The following is a 12,886-nucleotide window of genomic DNA, read 5'->3' as shown; positions in this document are numbered from 1 at the left end:
GTTTTTGGACTCAGGAATCACTCCTGGTGGTGCTTGGGGTACCATGTGGGATGCCAGAAATCGAACCCCAGGTTGGCAATGTGCAAGTCTACTGCTTTACCTGCTGTACTATCTCTCCGGCCCTAAGGTAAAAATATATTTAAAAGCTGTCAGTCTGAATATTTTTTCTATTATTCTATGGTATAACTTTTTTACCTTGGATATTAGAAATTCCTGGTAGGGAGATGTGTCTTAGTTGTGCAGTTTTTTCATTTTGGTCTCCAAGAGACTGTGAAAATTTTGGCAATGTTGATGGCTTTGATGTGGAACTCTGCTCTTGATCTGTAACAAACACATACTATTTCAGTATTATCAAGTCTTAAACCAAATTAAGCCAATATTGAAAGTCATCTTTCCAGGCAACTGTATACTTAAGATAAAGAGATGAAAGTTTTGTAGGATAATAATTTATGTGAAGTTCAAGGCTTGAACTGAAAGATCTCTTTTGGTGAAGATTAATCAGTATTATGTAACATTATATTTGAAGCTAGTCACATTGGAAGAGCTTACAGAACAAGTTAACAATATATCTATTTTAATGTTAAGAATTTAAGCTGCAGGGCCAGTAATGTCGAACAGAGGCTAAGGTACTTTGCTTTGCAAGTTGCCGACTTCAATCCAGTTCAATCCCCAGCATCACATATGGTTCTGTTCTGCTGTTCTGTCTGGAGGGAGCCCTGAGACAGAGCCAGGAGTAAACCCTGAGCACTCTGGGTGTTGCCCAAACTGTGTTGTCCCCCGCACCGCTCCCACCTCCAGGCCCAAAGCTTTAAGCTGCAAGTGATTATAGCATTGGACAGTTTTCATCCTGGTAGCCATCCAGGATGGCTGAAACTGAAAGAGCTGCCATACAGTGAAGGAACACTGTCAGCCCCCAAGTGAAGTCTATCTCTCTCACCCAAGAGATTAATGCAGGCTGCACTGCTTTCTCCCAAATGAAACACATGTGGGGTGGGGAACAGACAACATGATCCAGGGTTTGGTTAAGTCCTCCTAGAGTTTAACTCAGGAGGCTGAGGCAAGTGTCAAGAATGATTAGGTGTAGCTTTATCTATAAAAGGGCCATTCCAGCCAATAATTCCATCATTGTGTTAATGGTTTTTCAGAAGGGCTAATATTTATTTTTAAGTAAATTTTATGCATTTACAGAAATGAAAGATTCCTGTAAACAACATTTAGGACTGGTTTAATATACTCTATGACAGTAACATTTTGCCTATAATTGGATGCAGACAGCATGGAGAAGTCTATTTCCAGCTAAACATTACCCATTCTTCCCTTAATAGACTGGAGTACAAATCATGTACAAAATGGGCTTTTTCTAAATGAAAGCAAAGTGTATCAGCTTCACCTCGGTGCACTCGGGCGTCATCCACACAGTTCGATCAGTCCTGCCGGACACCTTCCCGTATGCCTATGTGGGTGGCACGCTGCCCAAGTCTGCGTGAAATGTTTAGGAGCCAGCCTTGCTCTCACCTGCACTGATGGTCTCTGGAGGCCTGTTGCTCTCAGGTTTGTTTGTGAGAGCACTGATCAACTTCAGTTTTTCTCTGAGCTTGGATACCTGAGAGTCTGAAATATCTTCTTTCTGTCAAAAACAAAGATGAGAGAAGATGTAAGGTATAAGCCTACAGTGGATTCTTCTTTATTCTCCCACGATTATTTAGGACGTCATGCTTGACCCCCAGTAGGCTCCCTATCCAGGCAATGAAGGAATGAATCAACAAAGAGCAGATATATCTTTGGTACTCGGCGATGATGAGGGCCTAGTTGGATTTGAGGCTAGACATTAAGGGAACATTATGCGGCGGATGTTCTGATTTTCTGTAAACATTTGGCTGATGGGGAAAGGCATGCATGTGTCAGCAGTAAAGGAAATGTACCCTTGCTCAGGTGCCTATGTGACACCCATTTCTTAAATGAGTAGGATATTGCTTTCAAGAAACGATTTCACACTAATTTTCCTGAATATCTTACTTCGCCTTGTGACTACATCACTTTAGGCAGAGTTTCATGCTCTTATAAGAAGCAAACAAAAAGGCAACTAAATTACAAGTATTCTTCTGACCCCATTGTGATAATTCAACTGGTGGCAAGAACTGTTAGAAATATGAAAAGATGTTACAGTTTTTCTAATTTAAAGTCTTACATCTATTTTATTTACCACTGGTTTGCAATACAGAAGTAGCACAGTTTTATACCTCCATACATGGAGAAGCCTTCCTTATCCACCAACGAAGTTCAGTGTCCTCATACTCCTGAAATGATCCACCTATACCTATTCCTCCCAGACCTGTCCCCTTTATCTATCATAAGCACCAGATTTTTCAGTCTATTTTTCACATATTGCAAAACATCTTTTTCCCTATTCCTGGCTTTATTCAGAGGATGATTAAAACTTGCACATGAAAAATTCATTAAGTGGGGCCGGAGCGATAGCACAGCGGGTAGGGCGTTTGCCTTGCACGCGGCCGACCTGGGTTCGATCCCCAGCATCCCATATGGTCCCCCAAGCACCGCCAGGAGTAATTCCTGAGTGCAAAGCCAGGAGTAACCCCTGAGCATTGCTGGGTGTGACCCAAAAAGCAAAAAAAAAAAAAAAAAAAAAAAAAAAAAATTCATTAAGTTTGGTGTGTGTGTGTGTTTTCCTTCTTGGGGGAGGGGAAACAACTGGCCATGCTTAGAGGTTACTCTTGGCTCTGAGCTAGTCCTGACACCTAGCATGTCCCTCCTGGTGATGCTCAGAGAATTGTGCAGTGCCAATGATTGAGCCCTGCATGCACAGCACACACTCCTGCCTGTTGAGCTATTTCTCTGGTCTAATAATCTAATAAATTCATTTAAAGAAAAATTTTAATTTAGTTTTTTTTTTGCCACCTCTTACTCAAGGGTTAGTCCTGGCTCTGCAGTCAGGAATCACTTGTGGTGATGCTTCGGGGACCACATGGGATGCCAGGAATTGAACAGGGTCAGCCACAAGCAAGGCAAGTGTACTATTTGCTGTACTATTGCTCCAGTTCAAGAAAAGTTTAGTTTTTGAGGACAGTTTCTTATTTCTTTGGTTGTTGGGTCACACCAGGTGGAATAAGTGGGTTACTTCCAGCAATGAGCTTGGGGGTCACTCCTGGTGATAACCGAGGGACCATGACAAGCCAGAGATCGAACTTAAATCATGAACACTCAGCCTCTAGGAGAACAGTTTCTAAATGCTTAGGTTACCTTGAAAGGCCATGATTCTTTGTTTGATTAGAATATTTCTTTTTTTCAATCTGTATTTCATTTTTTCCTATCTTTATTTTTATTCAACTAGTAACTGAATAGTAGATGACTCTTACTTTATTCGGGGAGCTAATACATAGATGTATGTTAAGTAAAATTAGGTTCTAAGCCCACACGAAACTGAGATGGGAGAAAAAGTACAGATGGAAAGTATTACATTGAAAAGCACTATGGATCTAGTCCAAGTTCATTTCTCCTGGCCCCGAGAGCCTCTGAACTCCCTAACCACCATGCAATTGAAATGGTCTTTTGGCCACTCAGTCATCTTTCTGACTTTTACTTTGGCTTAGCTCAAATCTCTCAGTAAACCCTTGAATAACAAAGATGCTGGAAAATTTTCCTGTATTATCAGAGTACAAAACAGACTGTCTTATCTTGATAATAAGCTTGGGAAAAAAGGGGGAAAGTACAAGGTGAAGGGAACTGGCTGAGACATAAATGAAGTGTACTTAGAATAACATCTGAAAGAATAATTTTTAAGTTATTCATCTATTCCCAACTCTGATTTTGGGCCATACCCAGCACTGCTGGGGATTGAACAAGGGTCAGTTACATGTAAGGCTAGTGCCTTAACCCCTGTATTATCTCTCTGTCCCAGTTATACATCTTTTAAAGATTCTATGACTCTGTTGCCCATCATTAAAGTATAGGCAACTTAATGTCTTAGCCTAAAGTCACTTCCTTAGGAAAGCCTTTCTGTTCACTGTTAATACTCTCCTACCTCACAATTCTCCATTGTGGAACTCACTATTCATGATTAATTATCTGCTCAATAACGTTGGTCATTTTCTGACTGACAACTTTGAATGCTATCAGAACAGTCATCAGGCGTCCACCCTGCTCACTGTGTTTGCTCCAAGGCCTACCAAAGTGCCTGGCAAAGGTGAGGTACTTAAGAAATCATCCAATTGTTCACTAATATACAAATTTAGTCATTCCTTTGTCTTGAAGTTTTGGCACATGAGACCAAGTGCTCCTCTGGAGAATTAAGCAATTAGCTCATAAGCACAAAGATGCCAATGCATCTCTTATTTCCATTTTGGGTTTCCACTGTCTCTGTTCTGTTGGTCACCTGATACAAAGACTCTTTCCAGAAAGGCAACTCTAACACCTATCCAGAGCGTAAAAAAGACAAAAGGGGAAGATTAAAGGCAAACTTAAAACTTAAACAACTGCTCTGGTCAAAACCAGAACAGTTTCAACAGAAGTACCAATATGAGTCTGAGAGAGAGAAAGGTCGCAGAGGTCAAAGTTAAATAAGACTAAACTGGTGCATCTGACTATTTTAATCGTAAACATTGAAACTTTGAAGTATGACATACAAGAGAGCTTTTGAATTTTTTCCTAGAACTTAGGCTGGTATAATGTTGCCGGAAGACAACAGGACAGATGGATATTATTAATGATTTCCTCTATCTGGTGTAAAATAAAGTGAGGAGGGGTGGGACTGTGAGGGTGGTAAGTTTTCACAATCAGCCCTGAACCCCTTTAAGGCATTGTATACATCAAATCACCCCAATTCCTGGCCTCCTCTACTTAGCTTAGCTGAGTTCAAAAGCGCTTTTAAATATCAGGCTCCTTTAATCTTCACAGCTTTGTAGTAAATTACACACCCCAGTCGGAGGGAAGCAGGTCTTCTTACTTCTCCCTCAAAGCCAAGTCCAGGCAACTTGCCAAGGCCCCATGGCGGCACAGCCAGTTCAAACACTGCTTTCTATGTGCCAGAGTTCTACATTGCTGGGGGCTTGCTTCCAACTGTGGTGCTTACTTGAACTTAAGGCACAATTTCCTGTGTTTGATTTCCATCTTTTCACAGACACAGACACATACCTGTGTCTTTCGTCTATGGCATCACTGAAGGTGGGACTTGTAGCTATCAAAAAAAAAATAACCCACATGAATCCCAGCAAAATGTGTACAGGAGAAGAAACAAAGACAAAAAAAACTCTTCTTACTTTATTCATGACCTAACAACGCCAACTATCCGGGAACACCCCCAAACTTTGGTGTGGCCAACAGAGAATGAGGGGGTGCACTTACTGGCAACCCCCAGGCCAAACAGCAGCTCTGACTCCACCTGCTTCAATAAAAGCTTTGCCGGCATTAGAGAGAAAAGGCGCCCTAGTGTGCAGGAGCAGCAGTGAGTGGGAAAACCAAGCTCAGGCTTACGGAAATGGCAAACTGTTTCTTCAGTTATTTGTCATCATCATTGATTCCAGCCCTGACAACTTTAATAAGGGGGCTGGGGACAGAGCTCTGGAGAGGAGTACACACTTCACATATAGGAGGGACTTGGCAGCAGGGGGTGGCGAAAAGATCTCTCTTGGAAATACGTGCCCAGTAAGAGACTTGTCATACCCTGCCAACCACTGGGGCTAGGCTCGGCAAGCAAATGAATGTCTTTCCACATCCTTTTCCAAATCAGGACCAATAGTGCCCATGCCGTTCACTTCACAGAACTAGTATAACGATTAAAGGAGACAAGGGATTAAGCAAGACACAAATGTGTAGCCTCTCAGTTATGAAAGACTGTCAAAAAAGACTGTGGAATGTCATCCATGTACAGACAAAACACACGGCACCACAGAACAATCACAAAAGATCTGAAAAGGCTTACCAGGCTGAAGGACAGGTTTGCTTGCTTTTCTACCTTGCTCATAGCAACCAGATCTTTTTCGATCAAGTTGACTCTCTGGGTAAGATTACTGACTGTCTCATTCGTCCCCTTGAGTTTAAGATCATTCTGTCTCTGGTACCCCACTAGGGTACTGTTTACCTCCTCTAAGGAGTCGTGAAGGTACAGGATATCCTGGAGTGGAAATAAATAAAATTATGGAATCCAGCTAAAGACGTATTCTAGACAAGCAGGCCAGCAGCACTGAACCACCATTATGTGTCAGGTTACTGAAGAAAACTCCCTTTCCAATGATAGATCATTGATTGCCTGTCTGTCTTGTTACACTTCTCCCTCTAACCCCCCTCCAGACCACTGCTTACAGTTAACTCCCTCTGGAACTGTTTGGCCTCAGCTGGACAGGCGGGGGAAAGAATGAAGAGAACTACCTACATGATTCACTCTTTGGTCCCAGAAAGCTGAGCGCATGGGAATTGATTTCCCAATGTTTATCTCACCTGCTGGCAGGAAAGCTTACTGGGTTATTAACTGAAATGCCCATTAACCTAATTTGTCAGAACAAAACTACCTTAGGAACAATACCAATTACTGAATTGGCTCATGTAGCAAAACCATAACAAGTGGTGCATTATTTAGTACAAGATTCAATTATTTTTATTGACATTCTCTAGTACTAATTGCTACTTAAAAAGGAATGATGACTATAGGTTTCAAAGGGCATTACAGTCAGGACAGGAATTTTTCTTAGTGAAGATTTTCTTTATTCTCTTTAGTGATTCTAAACTCAATATCCTTGTTCTGCCTCTTGTCTTAAGAAAATTATCATTTGTCAAGGATGCTTTCTAAAGTTCTTAAAGTTTATGTGATTCAAAATAGCAATCACTCTGAATTAATCTATCCATCCATCTTGAACTTGCTCAGACTGCTGTTTTTTCCACAATTTCAAGACACTCTGGTTATTACGTATTTTTGAGTGGTAAAAAGGAATTTACTTCATTGACTGACATTCAAGGATCCAAAAAAGACAGTGTGCCAAAGAGGCAACTGAAAAAGCATTTTGATCTGAAGATAACAACACATATTCCTCCCTGTTCTGCTCTCAGGGAGGCAAATAAACATGGAACACTTGCCCAGGCACCATGACACTGAGCCTGAACGACTGCAGCAGAGTTCCAATGTGTCCTAGGGAGTTAAGCAGAGACAAAAAGTACCTGCTTCATGTTTTCACTGTGGGCTTTACTGTCAAGTTCTAATGTAGCTGAAGCTGATAGAAAGGTCTGGTTGCTTCCACCAGTCTCCAACAAGAAGTGTTGGTTCTGGCAACAGGAATGCAGGTAGGAATAGGTGATAATGACTTGGTCTACTCGGCCATTTGGGATGGTCCCAAAACAGTCCATCCTCTCCCAGCAGTGACCATGTATTAATCAGCAAATATTTCTCAGAAAACATAGGTGTCATGACTCCTGTGCCAGGCTCTCATTGCTCCAGTACTTTGGGGGATGCCTGTCCTAAAGTAGGGCTGGACTAGCAGCACCCAGGCTATCCAGGGACCTGAGAGCTTTCAGCCTGCTTCTCAGTCTCTGAAGGGAATGAAGTGCTAAGAAATCCGTCCTTTTCTTCCCCATTGACTGCACCCTGTATAGACTCTCAGATCACTAGAATCAACTCAGCCTAAACCTGGCTCATATTATGACTTTCCCAGGGAATCTTGGGCATTCAGAGAGTAGTCAGTCAGACATGGAACCACACTGGCTTTGTGCACTGAGCACAACAAATAAAAGTGCACATAATCAGTTTTAACACACACCAAGATTCCGGTTTGAGGGCTATCCTTCCTTTTCCCTCTGCATCCTACTGTTAGTATAGACAGGCCACACCTGGCAGTGCTTTACAGATTGGGTAGACCATGCAGTGGTGGGGAGTTAACCCAGGCTCCTGCATCATAGTATGTGCGTCAGCCCTCTGGGCTAGACCTTACACTTTTTTGCTTTTAGCGGAAAAATCTAATCTTTCAGACCCATAACAATGACTTCTTTGGTATACAGTGTTCCAGCAGGAGGATTACCAATGGTAGGCACAGAAATCTACAAGAAGCAGAACTGTGAGGCTGGGAGATAGCTCAAGGTGTTGGAGCACATGTGCAGCTAGGTTCAATCACTGGCACTGCATGGTACCCCGTGAGCAGTGCTGGGAGTGACCCTTATGCAACATCTCAGGAGTATCCCTTGAGCACTGCTGGGGTGTGGCTTCAAAACCAAAACCAAAACCAACAAAGGAGCAGAGGTGGAGTTGTGGTTGAGCTCTGTGGTATTGTGTAGGCTTTGCACTAACGAGGGCCTGAGTTAAGCTCTGACACCACAAAACAAAGTGAACAACAAGGCAAGTTTAATTTTAACAGTATGGAACTGGTAAAATTCATCTTGAAATATAAAAATTTTAACTTATCAATCATGCCTTCATAATAAACAAATAAAATAAACAAAAAGGCAACAATGAAGAGAAAAGCAAGAGAGGCTGGGGTGGTGAGACATACCCAGTGTTCATTTGTGCGTTTTTGAAACATCTGACTACCTTGAGAAAATGCCTAAGATATTTGAATAATAATGCATGGAAGATTTGAAAAAAAAAAAAAAGAACCTTCTGGGTTAGAGATGTTTTTAATCATTATGGATCACACAGTTATTTAGTGGCAGAAATGAATGGAGAAGTTAGGGAACTTCTATGTGCTTTGAAAAGTCCCGATTTCATGTTCATATAACTCACTTCCCCAGCAAGAGAGCAAGGGCTGTGCTATCCTATCTTATGCTTCCTAAGTCCTTTCTTCATGGAGCTGAGGATCTTCTGGATGGTTAATTAAGGTCTCTGAATGACTGCAGATCACTTACAGCATTAGCACAAACCTGGAAGCAATTCCTGAGCATTACAGAGGTAAGTTTGTCTCTGCTACAATTTGCCACATAACAAATCATCCCCCAACTTTGTGGCTTAAAACAATTAGCTATTTCTCATGCACCCATGGCTGACCAAGCTCAGTGAATGCTCAGGTGCTCTGTTCTATATGGAGAAAGTGGAGGTCAAATATGGCTATGTTTAACTGGGCGCCCACTTAGAGCTGGGACATGCAAGATGGCTTTTCATCCTCTAAAGTTGTATTTCTCAACTTCTTTCCAACTGTGGCTCCCTTCTGCCCTTGTTTCCTTCCTGTGGGCCACCCAGGTCCATACCAGTTGGCCCCCTACTCTCATCATGTACCTCCCCCTTTACATGATTTCCCCTGTGGCCCCCTTGGAATATCCCGGAGGCCTATAGGAGAAATACGTCTAAAAAACAGTCTGAGAGCAAGGCTTCTTAATTTTTTCCCACTTATTGCCAGAGAAAAGTTTAGACATCATAAGTATATAGGCATAAAAGCCTAACATTTGCTGATAATAAATCATAAAGAAATGAAAAACAAAATTTTTACAAGAAGTTATGTGATCTACATGGGGTAGATTCTAGGTTAGCTAGGTTCTAAAACAGCATTTCACACACAAAAGAATCTCAGAACCAAGCAGCTCGCTGCAGAGATGCCTCTGGACTTTGCACCAGGTCACTTTCACCAGGCTACTCCAGATAGAAGGAGGTACTGTCCCTCTGCCTGCTCCTAAGGAATTCCGGCTGCTGCCATCTTCCAGAACCCAATGAGAAGCCCAGGTATGCAGGAGCAGTAATGGCAAATGCCAGGCCTCATGGGATAGAGGATGAGCTGGTCCCTCTTGTCCTCCCACTCCATGGGACCCTGAGATGATGCCCATAAAGTGCCGCCGGCTACTATTTAAGCTCCTTAACAGCCATGATCCAGAGACATACATAAGAATCTCAGAACCGAGCAGCTCACTGCAGAGATCTCTCCAGACCCTAATTACCTAAAATTCTGGAATTCCAGGAGTATGGACATCTTACGCTATTCATAACAAGCAATACAAAATAAATTGTCTAGCATTCATTGCCTTTTCAGTAGGTTTGAGTGGTGGGACTGGTGTCGAAATATTGAATGTAATCAAAGTAGAGTGAGAGTATTGTGGAAATTGTCTGCCACACAGGCAGGGGAAGGGGTGAAATGGTGGAAGATATTGGGGATTTTGGTGGTGTAGAACATGCATTGGTGAAGAGATGGGTGTTTGATCATTGTATGACCAAAACTCAAATATAAAAGCTTTGTAACTGTATCTCACAGCCATTCAATTAAAACAAACAAACACAGCATTTTCCAAAGTGGGTTCAAGTGGAAGGGGCATGCTTTCTTGTTTTATTTCTTGTTTTGTTTTTGGGTCATACTCTACGGTGCTCAGGGCTTACTCCTGGCTCTGAGCTTAGGGATCATTCCTGGCAGGCTCGGGGGACCTGAGCCTGACAAACAGGCTGCCAGGGATTGAACCAGGTTGGCTGTATGCAAGGCAAATGCCCTGCCTGCTGTACTATTGCCCTAGGCCTTTTCTTTTTTCTTAAAGAAGGTAGATTTTCAGGGGGAACATGAGTATTATTATTATTATTATTATTATTGGCAAAGGGGGCAGTAGGCCTTACTTAGTTTGGGAATCTCAGCTCTGGAGTTTCTTCTCACTTGGCTTCTCATCATTTTCAAGTCTAAATTCTCTATTCAAATTTTTTGCCCACAAAATGGTAAGAAATAAGAGCTTGTTGTTTTACACCACTATGTTCTGAAAGATTCATTGTGCAGCAATAAATAATAGACCCTTCTCCACTTCCCTTTTCTTTCCCTTTCTACCCGTTTCACTGGATCTGCTCTGGTACATTTTCGGGGGGAGGGTCTCTCAAGAAGTACTCAGGGTATCTTGGAGCCACTCCTGGCAATACTCAACTAGGCTGATGATTCAATGCTCAGGCCCTGTGGTGCTGGGGGACCACCAGGGCAACTCAGCGGTGCTCAGGGGCCTCTAGGGCTACACTGAGCACTGTCGCAGGGCTCTGTGGTACAGGGACTGAGGTCGATCCCTGGGCACAGAAAGCAAGCCCCGGACCACTGAGCTATCTCCCTGACTTCTACTCTAGCACATTTTCGAAGTCTGCTTTTAACTCTATCCTAGTTGTTCAGTTTACAGATTATAGAAAAAAAATCAATAAACACTGCTCTCTCTTTCTCCCTCTATGTGTCTCTGGGACACACCCCGCTATACCCTCAGGGGAACCATGGTGCTGGGGATCGAATCAGGGTCAGACACATGCAGACAAGCACTTTAACTCTTGTACTTTCTTTCCCTCTGGCCCGCTTTTTTACATATTGTTAAAAGGTGCACAGTAGCATCTAATTGGCTAAATGAAAAGCTGGCATCATGACTATTACACATAAAAGGTGGTAGGAGTATGCTTTCTCGAGCAATTGTAGATTTCCTTACCATATCACTCCGCAACAACTCGATGGTTTTCTTGTGTTCATCCACAGTTTTCTGTATTGTCTCCACAGCAAGATGGACACTGTTTAAAGTACTGCCAATGGAGGCTACACTCTGCACAGAAATGGGGAGTAGGTCAGAGGTTTTTTTTTTAATGTTTAAACAATTTTAATAGTTTTATTAGGATATAACTGACATACAACTGCACCTATTCAAAATGTACAGCTTGAGACATTTTGACATAGATACACTATGAAACCAATTACCACAATGAAGATAATAAATGATAATCCTCAAACTTTGTGTTTCTTTTTACCCCTTTCCTCCCTGTTCCTAGGAAACCAGTGATCCAATTCTCTCTCTCTCTCTCTCTCTCTCTCTGTAGACCAGCTTGCATTTCCTAGAATTTGATATCAATCTAACCGTGAATATGTACATTTTTTTTGGTGGTGTGTGGGGGGAATAGCTTCTTTCACCCCACATTTATTGCATTTCTTTTGAGATCCACTTCACGTGGTTGCTATGCAACATATATTGCTGAGTAGCATTCCATTGTACAAAATGGCAAAGCTGATCTATTCACCTGATGGGCACTCAGGTTATTTTCAGTGTCTGACTGTTAAATGCAAAGCTGTAACAGCATTCCTATGTAGGTCTTTATCTGAGCATCTTTATGTTTCCATCTTCACAATGCCTAGAAAAATCAATGGTTAATCCTATGCTTAACCTTTTTGTTTTCCTTTTGGGTTACACTTGGTAAGGCTCAGGGTCATTGCCGGCTCGGCACTCAGAATTACTCCTGGTGGTGCTCGAGAGACTATATGAAATGCTGGGAATTAAACCCAGGTTGGCCACGTTGTACAAACCCAAATGCCCTACCCGCTGTTCTACTGCTCTAGCCCTGCTTAATGTTTCTTAAAAACTGTCACACTACAGGCATATTAAATTCCCACAACAGTGTATAAAAGTGTACAGAGTTCCAATTTCTTCATCCTCTCGTCAATATCATGTCTTTTCAATTTAAGCCATTTTAATGACCATGTAGTGACATGTCATTGTGGCCCTACTTTACACTCAACACAAGACTTACAACAGCAAATTGCACGTAGCTTATATTGACACAATAGGAAACTTACAGAAAACCAGCAATGGTCCAAATTTAAAGGACTCGTCTTGCAGGAAAAGGAAACCTTTCCTAAGGAAGAGACATACCAATTCAATCATCTGGTTCCACAGATGAGTCTCTCCCACAAGCTTGCTGCTCAGTCAGGCAGACTGCCAGAGCTAACACTGTTGACTACTGTGTCAGCAGCAAATGATAATATTTCAGTGGAATCATTTTGGGGCTTTGGGAAACCCAACACTGAAGAGAAGGAAATTCTATTTGGTAGCATTTGTTCCCCCATTATTGAATTCTGTCAGCAAATACTATGTAAAGTATGCATAGTAGATTATTTTGCTTTCATTATGTCTAAAGAGCCCTCCAGAGCCCCCAAATCATTAAGAAAGTCTCTTTCTTTTGGGTTTTTGGGTCATACCT

The 12,886-nt window shown here is 42.1% G+C and overlaps 1 protein-coding gene across 4 annotated transcripts in view; it reads right to left on the bottom strand.

The window, feature by feature from the left end:
* Window positions 1-12,886, bottom strand: part of EFCAB14 (EF-hand calcium binding domain 14) — a 46,835-nt gene that overhangs the window by 9,191 nt on the left and 24,758 nt on the right. For 2 of the 4 annotated variants that reach the window (XM_055139194.1, XM_055139196.1), the window contains exons 6-9: window positions 11,350-11,460; window positions 5,936-6,127; window positions 1,516-1,627; window positions 196-321 (exon numbers count right to left, since the gene is read on the bottom strand). In XM_055139194.1, the coding sequence (XP_054995169.1) occupies window positions 196-321; window positions 1,516-1,627; window positions 5,936-6,127; window positions 11,350-11,460 (541 nt within the window). The remainder of the gene's footprint in view (window positions 1-195; window positions 322-1,515; window positions 1,628-5,935; window positions 6,128-11,349; window positions 11,461-12,886) is intronic. The other 2 variants (XM_055139197.1, XM_055139198.1) reach the window with 2 other exon arrangements.

Source organism: Sorex araneus, chromosome 5 (genome assembly GCF_027595985.1).
Source record: "Sorex araneus isolate mSorAra2 chromosome 5, mSorAra2.pri, whole genome shotgun sequence".
Lineage (NCBI taxonomy): Eukaryota > Metazoa > Chordata > Mammalia > Eulipotyphla > Soricidae > Sorex > Sorex araneus.
This window is presented reverse-complemented; position numbering and strand designations above follow the sequence as displayed.